Below are 22,795 nucleotides of genomic sequence, written 5' to 3'. Positions count from 1 at the left end.
TCAAGGTCAGCCTAGTCAGTCTTATCAATTTCGTCGGGATACCGAATTCTCTCATGGTCGTGTACAGTTTTACCCTGGCTATGCTATCATAGACGGCTTTAAAGTCGATGAACAGATGGTGTAACTGGTGTCCATATTCCATCGCTTGCCGCACAGAGAAAATCTAACCTGTTGCTGATTTGCCTGGAGTGAATCCTCTTTGGTATGGGGCAGTGATGTTCTGGGCGTATGGGGCTATCCGGCCTAGCAAGATAGCGGAGAATATCTTATAGATGGTACTAAGAAACGTGATACCTCTATAATTACTGGGCTGCGTCATATCTCCCTTTTTATGTATGGAACAGATAATGCCTCGTTGAAAGTCGTCAGGCATTGATTCACTGTCCCATACCTTGAGCACAAGTTGATGAGCCACTCGGTGTAACTGGTCGCCTCCATGTTTAACTAATTCGGCTGTAATTCCATCTGCTCCTGGCGACTTATGACTTTTAAGCCGATAAATTGCACGGGCTGTTTCTCCTAAACTTGGTGGTGGCAGTATTTGTCCGTCGCCTTCAGTTGGCAGGACATCCAACTCGCCGATGTTCTGATTGTTCAGTAACTTATCAAAGTGCTGAACTCATCGCTCCAATATGCCCATTCTGTCGGAAATCAGATTTCCCTCTTTGTCTCGGCAGAGTGAGCATCAGGGTGTATAAGGCCTCATCTTGCTGACTTGCTGGTAAAACTTACGCGCCTGGTGCGGTTGCTGCCTGTACTTTTCTAGTTCATAAACTTGTTGGTTCTCCCAGGCTTCCTTTTTCCGTCTGTGAAGTCGTTTCTCCGCTCGACGGAGTTCGTGATAAGTCTCTGCTCGTGCCCGCGTTCTTTGAGAATGGAACATTACTCGGTATGCAGCATTCTTCCGTTCCGTTGCTAGCTTACATTCATCGTCAAACCAGCCGTTCCGACTCCTTTTGCGGCTGGGGCCAAATATGTTTGTGGCCGTATCCATGATATTGCGGCATCCATTTCCCTCTTATAGGTGTTGCGGAGGGTTGTGTTGTGGATGGTTTCCGTATTCGCTCTCACCTGACTGTCAGAGGGCATTGTAGGTGGTGTCGTAATTCGAGCTCGAATCACCATGCCAACGAGATAGTGGTCCGAGTCTATATTGGTCCCCCTATATGTTCTGACATTCATCAAGGCTAAGAGTTTGCGGCGTTCAATCAGCACGTGGTCAATTTAGTTGGAAGTGGTTCCGTCTAGAGAGGCCCACGTATGCCTGTGGATCGCTTTCCGCGCAAACCAGGTACTTCCAACAACCATTTCGTGCGATACTGCTAACTGAATAATCCGCAGTCTGTTATCATTGGTATCTCTATGTAAGCTATGGGAGCCAACGTATCGCCTGTGTACGGGCTCCGTCCCTACTTGATTGTTGAAATCTCCAAGTACGATTTTGATATCATACTTGGGACAGGCTTCGAGAGTCCGCCCAACTGCCTCGTAGAAGGTATCCTTCTCCTACTCTGCAGTCTCCTCTGTGGGGGCGTGAACAATTATGAGGCTTATATTTCCGAATTTCCCTCGCAAGTGCAAAGTGCATAGCCTTCCGCTTATATTTTCAAGGCCGGTAACAGCAGGTTGACTAAGAAACCTACTCCGAGCACATGGTTTACTGGATGGCCGCTATAATATATGGTGTAGTGGCCCTTCTCCAGGAAACCAGTCCCTGTCCATCGCATCTCTTGTAACGCTGTTACATCAGCCCTATATTGGGAGAGGGTATCGGCTAGCTGCTCAGCAGCATTCGGTCTGCACAGGGAGCGCATGTTCCATGACAAAAGGCGCAAATCGTTAATCCGTTGTCGTTGCCGTGTTCGTCGTTTTAAAATCCATCATATCCGAGGCTCCTTTCGTAACTTCGTAACATCGGTTTTCCGTGTAAGGTTGTCAGCCCTACCCAACCCTTAACCTGGGGGAACGGTTGGTACATTTTGTCTCGTTTTTAGGGGCGGGAGACTCGCCTTCATCCTTCTCCGTCTGCAGTTTTTCATAAAGAAAGAAATCCCAGCGGTCGCCACGTGGAGTTGGAGATAGGGTTTGGTAGTAGAGCTGTTGGTGTTGGTTCAGCATGCGTTTCCCTGATTTTATGCTCCATTGTGTTTACCAATCCATGTTTCGCCCTGGTACCTATACTACCATTTGACCGCAGTTGCCATTCCTAAAGTTAGGGATTATTTGTGACGGTGGGCGGACAACCTGGCATTAACCCGGTCAACGCCCCTTCATTTCTGTCACTGATAGCTTCCTGCGTCACCCAATTTTTCTCTACAAATTCATGTGGCGCTAACGTTTGCTCAATAACTAAGCCCTCTCCTTCCCTCTTTATCTAGCATCTCGGAGAAAGCAGTCCTTAATATTGGCGTCAAATCATAACCAACCCCGATTTTGCTTAGTCTATGATATACTATTGCGGTGACAACCGAAATGCTAGCGTCAATCAGATAGTCTCTCCAAATCAAGCTTCTCCACCATCCGTACTTTATCCAACAACTGTACTTCATCATACAGCTTACCCTAAATCAAAAACAAAACCAGATCACCTCAGTCGCGTCTCGTGTGTGAAGCTACGGATACACAGTTGCCCTCACCGCAGCCTTGATGCTGTTATCCCAGCTCCCTTTTGGACACGACAAGTTTTTTCTTTAAACTTTACCAAGGTCTTTACCACTTTTACCGGTACGGTTAATTATTGAAAGATGATTTTTCGGTCTCTTTTCCTTATTGTTTGCAGTAACATCAATTTCCTTATGCTCAACTGACTAAAGTTTCTATCTTCCCCGGCGCTTATCAGGAATCCAATCTTCACTCCCTTCGCTTCCTCTAAGTCAACGTGTTCTTGCACATTCCGATTTCCACAGAAATACTTAAAAGCTTCTTTTTTCTCGAAAACTGCTCACTGCTGTCAAAAGCCCTTTGATTTTTGGCCATTGGTAACTATGTTCAGTGTCAAAGTTGTGTTGCGATAACTTCGAACCCTTCTAGTCCCACATCTAAAACTCTCGTAATCCGGTCCAATCCTCTACCATTCTCATCAAGTTTATTGTCTTCGATTTTTTTTTCTCTACGTTGGACTCCTCCCTCCTTCTTTTTCCCCATTCCTCCCTTCTACCTCTTGATCTTTTCTCCCTGCCTGCAAACAGTCTGCCTCGCATCTTCTGTAATAATTCTTCTCACATTTTCATTAGAAAAGTATGCCGATAACAACCTTAACACCAAGTTAGACCCGCTTACGATGGACTTCCTAGCATTTTTCGGCAATACATCATTTTCAACAAAAATTTCAACAGTGCTGTGATCCTGGCCTATCCAAGGAGGTCACAAGAATGTATTGCATTATAGTTAGACTCAAGAGCTCAAGATCAAGACCAATGACGGATTGTCCGTTCGTGCCGTCTACCCTATAGGTAAAGGTTTCTATTTCGAGAAGACTCTTGACAACGTCAACAGGGAGTGCAACTGGGATGTTCTACGCAGGAGCAGCAAATGCTTGGAATATTTCTCTATAAAGTCAAGGCTCTTACGGCACGAGGCTGTAATCTTACCAGTTCTCACGTATATTTCGGATTCTTATCTCACGAGCAAAGAAAACTGCACATTCAACAAGAACAAATCCTCGGGAAAATTTTTCGCTCCTTACGTGATTATGCAATGACGTCTTTAAGGGTCTTTAAGGGATATACTGACTTTTTAATCATCAATAAAGTGAAGCTCAACTGGTACTGGGCTCGTGTCACTAGATGCAAATATATGACAACTATTTCCCGAAAAGTCTTAAAGGCATTCTCTAGTGCTTTTCTAGAATAATACCATATTCCAGGATACCAGGAAGTTGTTTTCAAAAAAGAATGAATGCTCTCTAGAACAAGCCTGGGACATGTAGAATTTTGATCATAGTATACTGACACCAAACGAAGTACATCTACGCGCCATTGTTGCCGATTTGCCTAAATGTATTTCAGCTCTCTCCAGGACTTCCTGGGAAGTCTCCTTTTCTGCTGTTTGGGCCATATAGTTCTCGGGCCTCCTTCCGGTCATTCGCAGTCGTGGATTCGATTACTTAGCACAGCCCTCTCTCGCTGTGAGCTGCCCATGACCTTCTTCACCTAACTACGCAGTATTTATATTCAACTACTACGCTACGCTTGTGTCAAAAAGTGTAACGGCATATTAACGTCCTTGGTAAGCATACTGTCAAAAATAATAAAATGATAACAATTAGGGTATAATACTACTGTTCTTGCTCTATCTATGGTAGGTAAAGGCAAGGTCTCATGAAAGTCGAAAGTTTTTGGTGAGTTATATGTCCCCATACCCCGAGGAGAACTGTATCTACAAGAAATTTATCTGAGGTAATTTAGCGATTATCAAAGACTATTTGATGCTAATCTGTGAAGATTAGCCTTTGGAGATGGCACCTTCAGCCCGCCATCCACATACAGCCTGTCAGTTACGCCTGAATAGTCCACATTTGACTGGCGACCATAACGTGGATAGGAGGCTCTGGCCTCTCAGTTTGGACTCTTCAAGCGGCCGGTGATCAAATAAAAAACGATTCGGCCAATCAGTCAGACATGTTGGTTTAGGCTGTGAGGGAGGATTTCTTTGAAATACTTAAACTTTTCTTTTTTCTATTCGCTAGGTTTATTTTTTGGTCTTGCAAATACCGATATTAATCACCACAAGTGCTAAAATCAAAAATAAATAACACTAACGAATAGAAAAAGCAAGTTTCAATTATATCAAATAATTTAATTGCTAGAAAGACCGCGTAATTAGACTCAGAGAATTTCTTCTTTGTTTAGGTAGGATATGAACGAGAATTTTATCGACATTTTTATCGCTGGTGCACATTTTTGATAAATGAACACACGCAAAAATATTCTAAATTCGCGCCGGATGGCCTTCCACGTCCAAAGCTGAACTAATTATATTGTGGCTTGCTGATACGTGGATGCTGTTTTCAGTTCAACTGTTGGCCGGGCCGCGCAGCTTGCTCGATCGGCGGAACTGACAGGCCGAACTATTAATCCACCCGGATTGAAAGTATGCATCTATACTTACTCGTAATCCAAACCACTACCACTTTGGTCTACGCGCTGAACAAGGAAGATTGCTGAGTAGCGAATTTTCTGAAATTCTCAGAACTATATTCGATAAAATCGTGGCATTTCCCTTCTCCTAGTTCTAAATGAAGCACTGGAGAGGATTCTTTCAAGGACCCTTTCGAGTATCTTAGACTGTTTTGATGCGCCTTAATGGGAAATTCGTTTATTTAGAATTTATTAATGTATAACCTTCATAAATGGCTATTTAAGATCTGTGAAATAAACGTGACGATCTTATTGAGCAATGAAAGGGAATAACAGACTCGAGTTTCAGTAGAACGTATCCAATATAGATTCATTTAAATGAGCCCATATGTATAATGGATGATCTCCTGGTGGACCTATCAGTGGTATCCTTCTGCAAGTTTTAAGTTCAAGCTTAAGCACATGGTAAAAAATATATGTAGAAAGTGAGCCATTGAGTTTCGTGAGCGCTTGGGGTCACATCGATAGGCTAAATGCGACCATCTTCCTTTCATTAGAACGGACTCAAAGAGGGTATCAGGTTAGGGAAGAGTGGCCATTGTTGCCTTCAAATTTTGTCGCTGATTTGTTTGGTTTCATATTGTTGGAATGTTTTATTATTTTTATTTCTTTCAAATCGCTATTGACGATGATGGTTCTCCATCATCACCCGAGTCCACTACTTGAGTAAATCATCCAAACTTGTAATGATTACTTTTAGTAGCACGACCTTTGGCGAAATTAGGAGTAAGCAAAGTTTTTAGTACACGTATGAGAATATCGATGAACCTTGGCCCACCGTCCAAAATGTTCTTTTCTCGGGTGCTAAGCGGGTCGTCGGCCACATTCCGAAAACAAGGGAAGGGAATCGATGGAGCGGATCGATGAATTGAAGGTATCGAACCATTTATTGTCCGGTGCGAACTCCGATACCGAGCGAAGGTCAACGGAATTTGCTATTAGGCGTGTCAAGGTAGTGGACGATGCCGTAGAACACAATGATTGCATGCATGTATTCGCCAATTTTTTGATGGTCCTGTGAAGGACGCTAATTAGCGACTCCTCGTCCACAACGACGAGCAACTGGAGAGGTGGGGAGAACACTTCACCACGGTCCTTAACCGTAACAAATCCGGTGAAGTTCGGCCTCCTGTGGATGAAATGGTTAGTTACCATAACATGCCAATGCGGATTGCTCCTCCAAGCAAAAGGGAAATCATATCAATCAATTAAGCCGCTGGGGTTGATGGACTCCGCGCATGTTATTTATCAATGCGCCTGTAGTTACTGTAAATCTGCTACTTCTACACATACGGAAGTTATGGAAATCCGAGAACTTTTCCAGAGAGTAGAAGAAGGAGATGATCGTTAAGATTCCAAAAAAGAGCATCTACTTTGAGAGTGACAACTGGGGTAGTTTCTGCGCGCTTCCTGCCGTCGTTAGGATGATAGATTAAATAATCGTGGATCGCCTCAAAGAACATCTCGAAAGCTCGGTCGACAGAGAGCAGGCTGGTTACGACTTCGGATTAATTTAGAATAATGCGTTGTGAGTTTAGATCTTTGCTGCGCTTGCTCTTCAGCGATTCCGAGAAACAGGGAGTGTATCCGTCATGCTCTACGCGCGAGAGGCATTCTAGGGAAACTAACACCGTGCAGTCCCGAGGTAAAATCTCGGACAATTTTGAGGTCCGAATTGGAGTCCGCCAAGGTTGCATCCTGGCACCGATATTATTTCTTCTTATTATATTATCGGTAACGTATTGTATTGAAATTGTCTGGAGGACGTCGACTTGCGTCGAAACCTGGCATTCATACGCGATGTGATCGGAAGACTCCAGTGGCAGTGGATAGATCACACATTAAGGACGGACGCCAATTGCATCGCTGTCTATTCAATGCAGTGGAATCTACTCTCCCCTCGTCGACAAGACTAGCTTCGAGGGCACTTGACGCAGAACAGTAGGAGGGGATTGCGGGCGGTACGGGATATCATGGGGAGAGCTGAAGCGCATTTCAGGTAACCGCGAGCGAATGCGCGTGGTATGGTTGATGAGCTCTACCCAGCCAAGAGATAAATGGCAACCGCAGATATATAAATAGATCTCAACAATGGTATCTGTAGCATTGATTAGAGGGTTTCACTTACTCTCCAATTGACTCCAGCAAGAATCGACTACTGTTTCGGCGGCAACCTGTAGGTGAAAGGCATTGAGCCTTCCGAGGATGCAATCAAAAAGCTACCAAACCACTGTGGCTGGAAGTTAAACACAAAAAGGTTATATTTTAGTAAATAAAAGTAAAAAAGATACAATTAAAAAAATAAATCCGGTTTATTATTGAAATAATACAATTAGCAGTGGCCACCACCATTATCCACTATTCAATGAATATCTCTCGACCTCCGTTTAGTGTTCTCCTTAAGCAATATTTTGGCACAACTCCACTCGAATTTACTATTTCACTCATGTTAATTTATTTCCAGAAAATGCTCGAAGCCAATCAATGTTGCATATTATGAATCACGTACAGCATCAGTGAACAGCACAGGTAGCTCGAATCGTTCATTTAGCTACGGTTCCGATCAACGTAGCCCGAAATATGAGAATCCACCACGAAGTCCAAAGATTACTACGACCTATGCAAATGATGATGATGAGTCCACGTCGTCCTTCTACCAAACCCCAACAGGATCTCGCAGCCCGAAGGGGACTTACTACTACGACAATCACCAGTCCCCGCGTCGAAGCCCGAAATCACCTAGAAAATTCGTTTTCGATGCAATCAGCCCCAGTTATGAGCAAAAAGGTAATTTTATTTCCAGTGGATTTTGTCATTACCTGAATCTGAAATCTGCTTCATGGCAAATCTATGTAAATTATGATTTGAAATACGGTATGAACGGTTATTACACGCTATGAATATTTAGATTAAAGCGATGCAATTATCGCACAATGAATTTCTCATGCTAACTGAGAGTTACTCAGGATTCGATGCAATTTAGTGGTTTTATCCGAGAGTGAAAAAGGGTCTCATCTACCGAGAAATTTTAGAAATTTGCAGATACCGACGATAAGCACTCAAATGAAGTGAAAGGGATCAAATTTGGGACAAAATGGTGGTTACTAGCCTTCAGATTAATTAGAGTAACCAGGACTATTATAAACAAATGTATGCAAATGATGCTTAGATTTCCAACACTATGAACGAAGGTGAAAACGCGCTCATTTAACCCACCCTACAAGAGGGGCTCCTAAATCATGTAGTCTCATGAATCAGACGTACAGCGAACCACTTCAGCCACGGTACTATCTTCGGAATTTTTCCGAGAAGAAGTAAAGTTTATTTTGGCGGCCATAATTGGGAGAATTTCTCTTTAATTCTAATATGCCGGGATAGATACGCCTTACTTCCCCGTCTCTGCTGATTCGCTAAAATGTATTTCAGCTCCGTCCAGGTCTTTCGACAAACCACTTGTCCTCTAATGTAGTTCACTCAGCGATAATGGAGTCCGTTGCATACGTAACTCGTTGTCAAAGCGTCGCCCTCTTTAAAAGTGTGACACATTTACTACCACTTCTGTTTCCAATAAACTTGTCTACCGATACCTGGCCTGTATGCCGTCTAAGTTTTTGATTCGAAATGTGAGTCAGGTCATGGAATTCCGAAGCTCCTCCTTCCTCAACAGATTATGGTTGAATGAATTTTTCCACCGCCCTTCAAGTTTTTCAGAGGCTAACATTTTATCCACGATATTCTCGGGTGACAACCGCGCCCCGGCTTCAATTTCCGCCATCGCTCTGTGTGCGGTGAACCTCGTGTAGTTAAAAACATCATTCTCCACAAACTCCGGAATCATCTCCATGTCGGGCAAAATGGGGAGTCGTCAGGCCTGAAGCGATAAAGGTATGCACGGCACCCTCCGTGCCCACTTAGGAATTGAGTTAAGCTGTAGCTAACTTCACCGTGCCTTCGAGTGATCCATTTTGAGACGTCTGGAATAATCCTATGAGTCCAGCGTCCTTTAGTTGAATCATCCCATCTTTTTTGCCACTTCAAAATAGCTTCATTTCGTGCTAATTGCCGACGATAGGTACAGGCCTCGCCGATTGCATATGATGGGTCATACAGGCGTCGACCCTCGTTCGCCAAGATGTTAATGGGGACCACACCTGATATCACTTCATTTGATCGATATGGGGCGGCGATTTTCCTTTTATTTACTTCTAGATTTAGTGCCCATATCCGGACTGGAGCTGCATAAAGCAAGTTGGAGCTGACAACTCTCGACATAAGGAGTCGACGGCTTTGCCTAGTACCACCTAGATTACATTCTTGCCCACAATGTAGCAACCCCGCAAGCGTTAGTTGCTAAATTCTCAAGATGAGGCTTGAATTTCAGTCTTTGATGAACCATGACTCTAAGATACAATATTTAAGCATTGGTTGCGAATGTATTATGTGTACACCAATTCAGATCTTTATCGATGTTTGCTTCTTTCGCTTGGTGACGTAAACTACTTCGGTTTTATGCTCCGCAATTTCAAAAATTGCCTCGTTTGTGCGGATCTCGATCTCCTCAATATCTTGTGCCACGGTAGTCACTCCCATGTCGTCACTCCTTTGGGCATTTGCAACTTTAAAATTCCATCAAACATTATTATCCACAGGAGAGGACCAGGGACTGATCCTTGTGGAACCCCGCTTCTATATGTTTAGGCTCATCGTCCGAATCGTTAAATAATTGCCTTTCCCGGAGGAGTTCTATGACTATGCGTACCAGGTATTTGAGAGCGCCCAATTTGGTTAAACTCTACTGCTTCGTCAGCTATTTTCGTCACCGTACTGATCGCATTGACAGTAGATCTTGTCTTTCGGAATCCGAACTGCAAACGGTACAAGTCTATTGTAGATGACTAGTTCAAAAAGTTTGCCGACGCCGTTTAATAGGGATATAGAACTATAAGACGAAGGATCACCTAGAGATTTATTTCGCTTCGTGATTAGGACAAGCTTCTGTTTCCATCACTTTTCCGAGAAAACCCTTTCTTTGAGGCACGTCGTAAATGTTTCAGCGAACCACCGTGGAACTGTTTTAACGGCCACTACCAGAGCTTTATTTGGAATGCCATCTAAGTATGGGGCTTTCTTTTCCGCAATTTTCTTTTCAGCTTCCATGACTTCTAGAGATGGCTGTTTGCAGTTCTTTCCACGCCTTCTTATATGGGTTGTGCAATTCTTCAGACCCAGGCCGGCTTCCGCTACGTTGACTGTGTCTCTCAGTTTAAGACAAACTTAGCGAAGTTCATCGATTTTGACATTCCACCAGAAGTTGGATATTCGTTTCTTGCGTGCGGCGTAGCATGAAAGCGTCACATGCTTTTTGTATCCTTTCAAGAACACGTGCCACCTTTTCTTCTGCGTTTCCTATCGGCATGGCTTCCTGCAGAAGTATTTCCTCGAACATCTCCTTGTCAAGTTTCTTGGATGTCCAACCCGCTACTGCAGTTTTCTTGATACGTTTTGCATCTGTCCTGCACTCCATCTGGAAGATGATAGCCTGATGGTCGCTGTGCGTACATTCCTGGCACATCTGACATTGGAGATCCTTGGATAATGTGTCGTTTACAAACGTAAAGTCTATCACTAATCCCATATCCTGTCTCCGAAAAGTATTGACGCCACCAACATTTGCCAGAGCGACATTCAGAAAGATATGCGACCTCTTGTATTTGTTTCATCACTACCCCAATCTTCTGCTCAAGTGTTGAAATCGCCGGCTATTATTATTGAAGTGTCCGGATAGCTGAGTGGTTACAGCAGAAGGTTGTCGTACAGAAGGTCGCGGTTTAAGTCTCTTTGGTGGCAGTGGAATTTGTATCGTGATTTGAAGATGGGTACTAGTCGACTCAGCTGTGAATGAGTACCTGAGTCAAATCAAAGTAATTATCTCTGACGAGCGCAATGCTGACCACATTGCTTCCTATAGGATACTGTGATCCTGTATTGCACCGTTACGACTGAATGAAGAGCTCTAATACCAATCCAATATGGATTGTTGTGCCAATGATTATTATCATATTATTACTACTGGGCTGAAGCGGCCTGCTTCGGAAGCTAATCTTTCCACCATCAGTGCAAATTCATCTAGTGTGAGGTTTGGCGCAACGTAGCAACTGAATATGTGAATGCCGCCCACCTTGGCTCGTGTGAATCCGTCTTCTGGGCTTTTGTTCGTGTCTTCGATTGCTCGCTTTATATAGGTCCAGATTGTCGCTTTTCCGCTTCTGTCTGATATAAAAACACCGCTGTGGAAATCTTTGTAGGACTCACATATGATGGCGACGTCAATTTTAATTTCAAGCACGCTTCGGAGTAGCAGGTCCAGTGCTGCCTGACAATGATTTAAATTCAGCTGTAGGAATTTTATTAACGAAAAGCTGAAATCGGCTTCTTGAACAATTTGAACTGCATGTGATTTGCTTGACGTTACCCTTCTGTGTTTCTCTGCATAGCAGGCATTTAGGAATCGCATTGCACTCTTTGGCAATATTCCCTTCCTCTTCGCATCTTCGACACAACTTAGACCTATCGTACTTGCTTGTACAGTTTCTTGAAATATGTCCAAATTCCAGTCATTTGAAACAACTCCTTGGCGATATCTGCTCTCGCAGTCGACAGCTGACCCAGCCAACGCGAATTTTACCAAAAGCAACAGTTTTTTTCGCTGCTGTCGTAGGCGTCTGAGTACCACGTTACGAAGCCTGATCACATTGGACTCAAGGATAGAATCTAACCCAAGTTGAATCTTCAAGACCTCGCAGATCTCTGCTTTCGTGGTGATCTCATCATCAATTAGCATTGAGTCCTGACTCATCTTTACTTCCGCTGCTTTGCCGAATGATGATTCGATCTTCTTATGGAGACCATGAGACTCACTCTCCCCAGGCCTAAGCTCAAGGAGTACATCGCCTTCCGGGTGCGCATTATCCTGTTCGCGTGTTCACCCAAGTCCTGGAGGGGACAGTTCCTCAAGATTCCTGCATATGTCAGGTTTCTTGTTGTTTTTATAATCAGCGTATCTGGCCGCGAACTCTTTTGCGATGTTCCTTTTTTCTCCACTTTAGTCCAACTAGACTCATTGACGCGTTTCTCCAGATGGTTTAGTAAATTTTCACTAGCTAAGACTGTTGATTGCGCCGGTTATGTTTTCCCCTTCTTTCGCTTTGGAGTTCGCTCTGGGGATTCTCTATTGGTATCCCTATGTTTCCGTGGCTCTGGTGTTTCTTTTCCGTCTTGAAGGCGATCCGCTGCTCTGTGTGCTGCTACTTCTAGTGTTGTCTTCTTTTTCTTTTAGCAGTGTAGTTCATTGCGTACCTTAAAATGCATAGATCATATAGCACGCACTTGGCTTTTTACTTTACCACCGTACACGTTGTGTCAGGGACCTACGAACTCCATCAGGTTCGAGATCACCACCCCTAGCTTTGAGAACGCGCCTTATTTAGTCGCCGATTGCACCACTGACACCGTTTGCCACTGAGATTTTGGTCGTACTTACAATTGGTGTATGCTCCAACTTTCGGTCCATATCACTTTTTCCTATCGGCGATCTCAATATTCTACCGCTGCGCTTGAAAGGATCGTCTACGTTTTTAAACAACTCGTCTTTGGCGCATTCGGTCGTAGATTGCCCGTCTGCTGTCGCGGCACCCTTCGACAACGGGGTAGACATTTCTCCTTTGTGTTGACTCACTTGATCTATTCGCATCTAATTATATTTAAAATTTATAACATAAATGAACAATTTATAAAATTAGCCACTGAGCAGAACAGCGGCCATGGTACTTGCCCGAGTAATTATTACTTATAGGCACTATTCAGGACAAAGTAACTACACTTTTTTTGAGGAAAAGAGGATCACTAACTCAGTCTTCAGTTGATTCTCCGTCACAACGCAAATGAAGCACGCGCTCTAGTACTAGGTTACACGCTGAACGATGTATGCTTCAATGTAGCTAAGTTAGTTTAGTTAACTGGGGGGAGCCGCAGCTCCGAGCACTCAGGTCATTATTAGACCCATTGTACTATCCCCGCAAGTTGCCTATTCAACGGCTTCCCGCCTACGGTGTTCGCAGGCTTTAGCGAATCTGAGAACATTCTCAAGCGGCAGAGAGTGTGCAGATTCTTCATTGAAGAAAACCTTGCCAAGGTGTCTTCGTCTGAGATCTGAGGATGCCGGGCAGCTGCATAAAAAGTACAGGGCTGTCTCCTCCTTCTCCTCATATTGGCTGCACACAGCCGAAACCACTACCCCAATCTTTTCCATATGGTAGTTTAAGGGGCAGTGTCCCGTCAAAAGCCCTACTAGGGTTTTCATGTCCCACTTCTTAAGGGACAACAAAAATGCCGCTCTAGTGGCCTTAGGCTCCTTCACAAGGATTTTCGCTTGCCGGCAAGAGTCCAAATTTCTCCACTCGGTTGTGTGAATCCTTGCAATTTCAATGTAGCACTACCTAGCTTGCAGTCGTTATGTTAAAGGCTATATTGCTTTTAACATAACGACTGCAATCCGTCAAACCATAGACCCGCAAGGATAGACAGATTAAAAAGTTACTTAACAAGAAAGAAAAAAAAACTGAGTCCCAGTGAGCGCGAGCTAGTCAAGTAGCTTCTATAATCACTAGTTTAGCTCACAACTGTCGGTCGGTAGATTTAGTAAATGGCAAAATGAATTCTCAATACAGTACAGTCAAATAGACAAAGGAAATAACAACGAAAAAATTAAGCAAAAACTAGAAAATTGAATCTGTTTCGCTTTATCACTGATTTCACTACACTAATATTCACTGGAACTCCTTCCAACTTTTAGTAGTTTTGTTTAAAATTTTCACTAATCTCGTTCACGATTTTCTCTTATCGTTTTGCTTCAACTTCAGCTTTTCCGTCTGTCGCTATCGACTTTCACTGTCTGTCTGTCTGTCCGTCTGTCTGCCTTTCACACGCATTTTTCTCGGATTTTTCTCAGTTACAGCCATTGACTCCAAATTTGGTGGAAAGGTGGGAACTATGAACACTCTCGCATACAGTGAGTTACATCATTCAACGTGAAATTTAAAGGGGGACCCCCTTTTCTATATGCAAAAGGGGAGTGCAAATTTTTTTTGCACCGAATATAAAAGGTCTCGATTAGTACTTTCCGAAACCGGTCTTCATTTTGACAAATGTTGGAAAATTGGGAGGTGAGGGGGGTTGAAAGTGATCATTTCTTTAACGGACCTATTCTCAGAAACTACGTAACCGAAAAATCTGAAAAAAAATCAAGTGGCGTTCACTGAATGGTGCCTAGGCTCCGAAATACCCTCTATATCGATATCTGTTCAAATTAAGTTAATAATATTATATTACCATAATTTACAGTAATTGGCTGCAGAACGCCTTAAGTTCACTCTAGCACCACGATGCAGCAATGTAGGCTATGATATAGAGCATGATCCTACTAAGCTTGGTGGAAATCGCCCTATCACTAACAAAGTTATGGGAGGTCAAATTTGTCATTGTTCCTATTTCATGGGGATCGGTGGTCAAAAATTCAATTTTATTCAGATTCAATCTGAGACTGTGGTCACGAGGGTAATCGTACTGCTTTTATCTGGCCTTGGACATTTGTCAAAGTTAATTTAGTTTCGATACTAAATTCTTTCATGGTGTGTACTGAAATGAAGATAATGAAACTGACGGAATCCTAGAAAAAGGAATTGGAGAAAGCACAATCAAATTCTTAGAGTGCTTTGAAGAAAATTGTCCTATGACTCGACGCAAATGCGGTAAAACGGCTTCGTGGTGGAACTGGGAACCGCAATATCCTTGGAAATCAATCACATAACTTATGAAACATACTGTCAAAGCAATGCGTGCTGGTAAAAGCAATGACAATGAAGATGGGTCAAATTTCCGAAAGTCACAGAAAGAATATAAGAGGCTCGTTAAGTGTTCGAAACCAGGCTCCTTCAGAACAGTGTGAGGAACAGGAAGGCGAAAGAGAGATTTCAAAGCCGCGCAGGAGCATCAAAAGGGATAAGCCAGCCAAATTGAACTCTCTTAGAAAACCGAATGGAACTTCCACTCTAAAATCAGTACAGACTCTCTTGAAAATATACCATCTGGAAAGACAGATGAAAGAAGTGATAGGGAGATAGTTGGCGGTCTCTAAAAACCATTCAATATGAGAGCGTTGCAAAGGGGACTGGAACATTGGCAGAACGGTGGTTACCAATGAAAAAGCGAAAACTACTAAACTGACCTCAAAGCCTTGGCGTGGATGGCATCTAGCTAGCCATGACAGATACAGAACATCTAGAGGGACCGCTAAAAAATATATTTTTCTAGCATTCCTACCTCTTGGCAGAAGGTTAAGGTAGTCTTCATAGTCTGGGAAAGATCACAATTCAACTTTTCAAACTTCAGATAAATCAGCTAAACATCATTCTAACGAAAACCGGTTGAGACTGGTTGAGCGTCACATCCGCTAAAAAGCGCTAAGGCAGCCACTAAATGAAAACCAACATAATTTCCAGAATGGGGAGTCCTGTAAGCCTGCAGGACAAAGGACGCAACTCTGAAAGGCGAGTACACGAAGGAGTCAGTGGAGTGGATATTGAAGAGGCGTTTGACTGTACGTCCTTTAACAAGCTAGGTGATGCCGCCAGAGAGCATGGTGTTGATGAAATTTTAATTAAGCTGATCTACGATATGCTAGCGCAGAGATTGCTGTGCGCTGCGTGTTGATCGTTACCTAACAATGGAAGCGACGAAAAGCTGCCCTCAAGGAGATGTACTATCGGCACTTCTGTGAAGTGCGTTGATCGACTCACTACTATGCGAACTACAAAATCTGCCAATGCACGCTCAAGCTTATGCGGATGATGTGATTTGATTGAAAATTGGTGCTTCAGGAACGGACTTTCAATAAATTAAAATAAAAGTAAAATTGCGTTATTTACAGAAAGGAAAAAACTAAATGGTCTTTGCCTTCCAGAGATTAGGGGCGCACATAGCATTAGAAAATTTATTGAGACAACCGAATCCAGCTTTTATGTTGCCTTCTCATTCTCGAATACCCATACGTTTGTTTTGTAGAAGATATATGGATGACAGGATATACTGATGTTTTCTACACTGATGGTTCAAAAATAGAACAGGGCTCTAGAACGGGAGTCTACCTCTCGAATAAAAACGAGAAGTGGGTTTTTTTCCTTGACCACAATGCTCTCCTCTCCAAACTCTCTCAACTCTCTCGGGCCACAGAAGAGCTAGCACCAGCTTTGTCGTAGTAGCATAACTCCGAAACATCATGTTCCTCTCCACTCCCGGTGGCGATAGAAGCTTTCATTTCCTTACGATCGTGCAAATTCCAGCAGTTAACAAGATCTAGCCAGCAAAGTCACTCCCGACAGAGAAAACAGGTTTTTTGATGATGATTCAATGTTCATCAATTTTCTTCTCCCCCTGGAAGCTGCAAAAACCCGCGAAATTCTCATTATTGCTATTGCGGTCGCCAAGACCATATTTACCTATGCTCGAGTAAAATGTTAATAGAGCTCAACTTGGTTCAAACCCATCAAGATCGCAAAGTCACCTTTAGGAGGTCTTGCCTGGACTGCATTCAGTTGCTCGTAGAAAGCCTTCTTCTCCTCTGCATCAGAAGTTCCCCTTTGTGCATTGCAACCTACGGGGATGGTCCTCCTTTTGGACCAGATTCGCATAGATGTTTTTGTATCTGATATTTGTTCTTAGGACATGAGTGCGCATTGTAGATACGGTACATACAGTAAGGCGGTGCTAAGAGACCGAGAGGTGAACTTCCCAGGGTGCCACAATTCTACCTCAGTAAGTTTAGCTCTCCTTAAAGTTAAATAAAGCGAGCATTCAGAAGAGCCTCGATACCGTGGCAGAAGAGCGTGGGCACATTTCAGATTCCAGTCACTAACTGTAGGAGAAAGCAGAAAGTCGTAAATGAAAAGTTGATCTGGTTCGGCGACATTGTAGCCATTTCCAAAGCGCAATGAGGCTCAAAATTTCCTGGTTGCTAGTCATCTCACCTGCCAATCACGGCAAGAAGGAAATACTTTGTTTTAATCCTAAACCACTTAATTCACAGGTAAAGCACTACATCGCCGGAGCACCCACTTCCTGTCTCAATAGTAATAGTAGTCGAGTTGGTGTTAAAATTTCGGGTTTGTGGTAAATTCGAAGCTGCAACTCTAAACGAAAAGTATATTGAGCAAAATCAGGGGCGAATTTCCAAATATATGCATATCCTCGAATCACATTTGAATGAACCATTTTCAAAGTAAGCCTTCTGTCAACCAACTTTTCTTACTAATACTTTTATGAAATATTCAAAAATTTCATTCACCGCTCTGCGGTTCCTCCTTTTAATCCCATTTGATCCTTCACCACCAAACCTCATGCTCTCAGTGTGAAAATGATTAGCAAAAATCTTCCATAAAACACGTACCGTATTCCACGTCGTTACATTCACTTTCAATTTATCAAAAAGCGCTCATTAATCATTGCTCTCCTTTGACAGGTAAAAAATTCGAATACTACGACTCCATGTCGATGGAAGAAGAGGATTCACGTCGCATGACGGGAACAAGTTACAAGGAGACTCATCACCACTTTCATCATCAGCAAGGACAAAGCCAGCAGCAACAAGTTCCATCACAGCAAAGTACCTCGAGTAGTGGCGGGGGTTCTCAGAAGATTCGTCGCGGCTCGAAGAGCTTCAAGGCACGTCCTTTAGAGGTGAAAAATTCCAGCACTAGTGGTATGGACGCAACATCCCTGCAAGGAATGAAAGTGAGCAGTGGAGGGAAGTCGCGGAACGGAAAAGATTTCACGAGTGGCAACGGTGCTGAAATCAATGAAATGATGGTAATAGGAAGCGCCGGAATGCATATTGGCGGCCTTCACTATCAGCCGCAGGATCATGATTTCCGTGGGAACCTATTCGTAAAGAGAGACTCCTGCATGACTGAATCGACGCAACTATCAGGCGATTCGGGGGAGACCAATACAACCACCTTAACGACAACTACAACCCTCCTAACGTCTTCCGAAACAGAAGTGGACGTAGGTATAGGTATTGCGGCTGGCAAAAACGGCAATGGTGGCTCAAAGGGTCATCACTCTGCTACAGTATCTGGTATTAACAATGGCAAGGAGTCCAATGGCGGCAGTAATAGTGGAAATAACAATATGGTCATGCCGGCCTTAGCCGCAAACCCCAACAATGGAGCTGTGGTGACTTCCGGAGCCGCAGGGAGGCATATCGAGCGTGGTCGACGACATGCTATCAATATCACCTCTAATCCAGGATATCAGGTAAATGTTGTCAGAACAGCAGGCCATATTTCATTTTCCCTGAGTTTGCACACAATGCGAGCAAATGTTGCGTTTAAATTCTACTCCATGCGTTCAGCTCCCACACACTTTTTAGGGATTTACAGATTTATTTATGCTTCCTTGAACACGATATTCGCATATTCATGACGTACCTGGTATTTAGCGTCGTAGATATAAATAGGAAAGCCAGTGAGTTGTGCCTGAAATCTTTCAGTGAATATGACTTGAAGATGATCTGATTGTAAAGTGAAAGGATATTGTTGAAATGTGGCGGTAATAGAACGGAAGGCAACTTCTGAATACGTTTATCTTTTGAAAGAAAAGGTTGGCATGGAAATGGAGTTGAGTAGCTGAATCTGTCCAACAATGCGTTTGAATTTTACACTTTGCCGTTTAGTGAATAGGAATCAAGAAAGTTCAGCAGACGAATTTCCACAATTGGGATTTGAGCTTCTGTGCCGATGTGGTAAGTGTTGCAGATAGCATTGTATGCGGAGTGGTCACCAGAAAAGACGCGAAGGATTTGTGGAAACATTAGCAGTATAAAGATAATTGTTTAAAGAGAATTGGAGCTTTCCCAGCTAATCAAGTACCTAAATCTAGTTGACGAGCTCATATCCTAATCACATATAAACGAAGATTCTGGTAAATGGAATTTTGGAGACAAAACCCTCTTCCCTTGATACAATTCTGCGCTATTTCTAGCTGCATAGGTAGGTATCAATGGTCGCTCGGAGGAGCCCAACTAGTGGTAGAGTGCACCGTTTCGATGCAACAAACTCCTAAGTCCGTTGAAACGTAAAGGCAAGCAAAATACAACCTGCTCAGATCTCCAGAGCTAGTCCACAGCGTTTACGAAGGATAATACCTCCCCCACCCTATAACCAGCGATCTCCTTGAGCTCCGCAAAAAATTGTTTACATTTGTCTGCACCACGGCCCTAGCCACAGCTGGGCAAACCTGAAGGAGGTGTTCGATGGTCACGAATCATGGGGTATGCTGAATCTGGCGACGCCGTCCTCTAAAAGCCAGTGCCTCGTGCAAACCGCTGTAATCCTGTATGCATTTGCGCACGTCTAGCTCGAGTTTTGTTACAGAAGAACCAAATCCTTCCCGATTTGACGCAGGTTGTAAGCTTTCGTTATATAAAGTCAGCGTTTATTAAGTACTGCAAGTAGCTTCTATCCTTGACAATCGCCCGCAGGACACCGACTGCACCATCCGAGGGATTGTCAAGGGCGGATTGGTCAGTCTGTCGGTCTATTTATTCCTCTCTGCGTTCCTGTGACGCGGAACTCAGCTGGGATGATGTCGCTACTGGATACAAACCCCTAATGACCACATGACTTTCGGCCAAAATGTCCATCTTACGCGCGCAAAATGTCCATCTTATGCTTGCTACGCTGAAAATGCCCAGAGTTCGTGAGATCCTCCGTCTAGGATATTACTATAGCCGTAGGCTTTCGCTGTGCAACATCCTCACGGACTAGACGATTTAGCTTATTTAAGTATAATAAAGGCATCTGACGGGCATAGGTGTAGAACCCCAGTAGCGCTTGCGCATACAGATTTTTGATTGAATTTTCTTCTCACCGAATCGCCCAATAAAACCGTACCTTAGGGTTAAACACAACGTAGCTATGTACATCCAAGAAACCATCCTCAGCTAAAGATCCCATTTTCTTATGAAGGACCTCCTGCAGAGATACATACGTCACCTTTACTTCTGTATTTAGTTCCCAATTTAACTTGGGATCTAGGACAAAACCCCAGATACTTTACATTGGAGGATAGTGACAACCTTTGTCCATTTAGCCGTGGAAGGTGAAATTCGGGTGCCATTGACAAGGTGGTAGATTGTATTAGTTCCGATTTTGGTTGGGAGGGGACTCCTTTTTTAAAGCGCCTTCGTAATCTCACTTGTAACGAGAGGAAACAGCTGACAGCTACCGTCACATTCACCATGCTCTTGTCCAGTATCCATAGAATTTCATCCATCACTATTATGCAGAGCACCGAACAAACGGCGCAATCCTGGGGTGTCTCTATGTTCAAAGTACTGGTTAAGTGACTGCCTCTTACATCAAATTGGATTATCATGCTTCTTAGAATGAATACTATCCAATGCGCGAGACACCCTTCCAAACATATTTTGATTACCACCTTGACGTTTTTGGTGAAAATCGGTTACTGTGGATTTACCTTTGAGATAGGCGTTCTGAAATTTGAAGAAAGGCCCCCTTTTTATGATCGCCCTTAAGTGGGTGTCCAGAAGGCGCTCTAGGGTCTTCATTTCGAAAAAAGTGAGGTTGATTGGCTGAAAGTCCTTCATAAACTCTCGGCGGCCCCCAAGGGCTAATGCTACTGCTGATGGCTGGTTTGTAGTTCTTTAGGCAGTTCATGTATGCTTGTCAGTATTTGTGCCTTTTTGCTGTAATTTGCAGGGCATCAAACCTCAAAGCCGATTTCGAATGCCTTCTCAGGAGCTGCTCTGGCTCCAGTTTGTCTGTCATGCCAATATTGCGATTGCGATCACTGGAGAGTTTGTCCTTGATAATCTTCTTCTAATCGATCAATCTGAGAACTCTAAGAGGGTAGGAACCTCTACAGGGAAATTTTAACTGTGATGTCTAGTCAGAAACTCTCCAGTTCTGAATTTTGAAAGTATTATTGTCGGTTAGTAAGGTGACATCAAGGACTTTTCCTGAACTGTCACAATTTTCTGTGTTAATAATAAAGTCAAAAAGAGACTCACCTCTTTCGTTGATTTACTAGTTATCGTAAAGCATGTCCCTCACAACCAATCAACAGGTTGAATTTTTTCACTGCGATGAAAGAGCTCAGTTATTGCTGCTCCTCTGGTGAAACTGATCGGTCATGAGCACGCGAGTGGTGGAATAATATATGTTCTTCGTTCGGCGTGCTCTAGTTTTACCACAGTGAGGCGGCTGGAACTCAGGTCCAGATAGAAAAAGACATACAGGCACTTTCTGGCGATCAAAATCTATTGTGCTATGGAATAAAGTATAATATTTGCTACGGAGTCCTTTGACGGCTTGAACTGCCCTGTTTCTCTTTCAAGAATGCCAGTGAGTTAGCTAAAACGCACCCGGAGTGCTTAGCGTGCTTTGCTTGCATGGGCGAATGGGCAGTCCACGCGAAACTGTTGATCTTCAGTTTTTCTAAGAGTTCGTTATGTGCGTTACACCGGCGGAACTAAATATCTGTCTGTCGTCGGAGAAATACCTAGAACCATTTGTCATATTATTTCGGGTTAGCCCTCCCTCTTTCCTTGGGAACCTTCAATGGAGGGAGGAAAGGAATTGTTAGTTGAATCTCCTGCCATCCGGGCCCTCCACCAGTTGAGCTCTATTTACTTCGCAAGGAGAACTCTAACTTAATGTGCATCATAGTTCCATCAGTCAGCACTATTAAGCATCTCTCCGACAGTGTTCTCTAGCGAGGGCCTTCCTGTACGTACATAAAGTTGATGACAATACCCATCCCAGGGTGTGATTGGCGTCATCATCAACGGCGCAACAACCGGTATCCGGTCTAGGCCTACTTTAATAAGGAACTCCAGACATCCCGGTTTTGCGGAGGATTCTTCTCTCGAACGCGACCAAGAGTTCGCAGTCGTTCAAAATTCCATTACAAAATCCATAGTCAGGGAATCGTACCTTCCCAAACTTGTGGAAGTAGGACTGAAAACCTCCATTGACGCTTAGAGTAGGGAGTTACGTTCAGGTAATTTGATATGAGTTTCTATCGTTTAGGCCTGACCTGACAGTTTTCTAAAGCTTTGGATTGATTTTGTGGCCACAATCGGAGTCCTTTTGGATGCGAGACATACCTAAATTTCCACCGAATTGAAGAGTACGGCGCCCGAGTTGTAAACGCAACTCCATGGTTGTGGTCCGAACCTCCATGAAAATTACACTAGGGGGCCAGCCGATAATAACCGCACCGGGAACGCATGCTCCAGGAATTCACCCAAGGCATATGAATTCAAAGGGCTACCCAAGTTCTCATGGTATCAAATAACTTTTAATTTCCCCGTGTAGACTCGGGTCTGATGGCCCAAAGCCTTATAGCTTTCGACTGCTGGACCACGATCAGGAAGTCAATGTGAATACACCGTTTCCCGGTACCACCAAGTGGAGGCTTTCCTTCGGTATTTGGTGTCCATTCAGTGGATAAGGTTGCCGTCTCCTCACCCCATCGCGACATTGGAGCACTACGAGTAGAAAATAGTCAATCTTAACATG

General features: G+C 43.6%; 1 protein-coding gene across 4 annotated transcripts in view; it reads left to right on the top strand.

The window, feature by feature from the left end:
* Positions 1-22,795, top strand: part of LOC119656024 — a 260,457-nt gene that overhangs the window by 89,242 nt on the left and 148,420 nt on the right. For all 4 annotated transcript variants that reach the window (XM_038062287.1, XM_038062286.1, XM_038062289.1 and 1 more), the window contains exons 3-4: positions 7,603-7,925; positions 17,710-18,506. In XM_038062287.1, coding sequence (XP_037918215.1) covers positions 7,603-7,925; positions 17,710-18,506 — 1,120 coding nt within the window. The remainder of the gene's footprint in view (positions 1-7,602; positions 7,926-17,709; positions 18,507-22,795) is intronic.

Source organism: Hermetia illucens, chromosome 4, assembly GCF_905115235.1.
Source record: "Hermetia illucens chromosome 4, iHerIll2.2.curated.20191125, whole genome shotgun sequence".
Lineage (NCBI taxonomy): Eukaryota > Metazoa > Arthropoda > Insecta > Diptera > Stratiomyidae > Hermetia > Hermetia illucens.
This window is presented reverse-complemented; position numbering and strand designations above follow the sequence as displayed.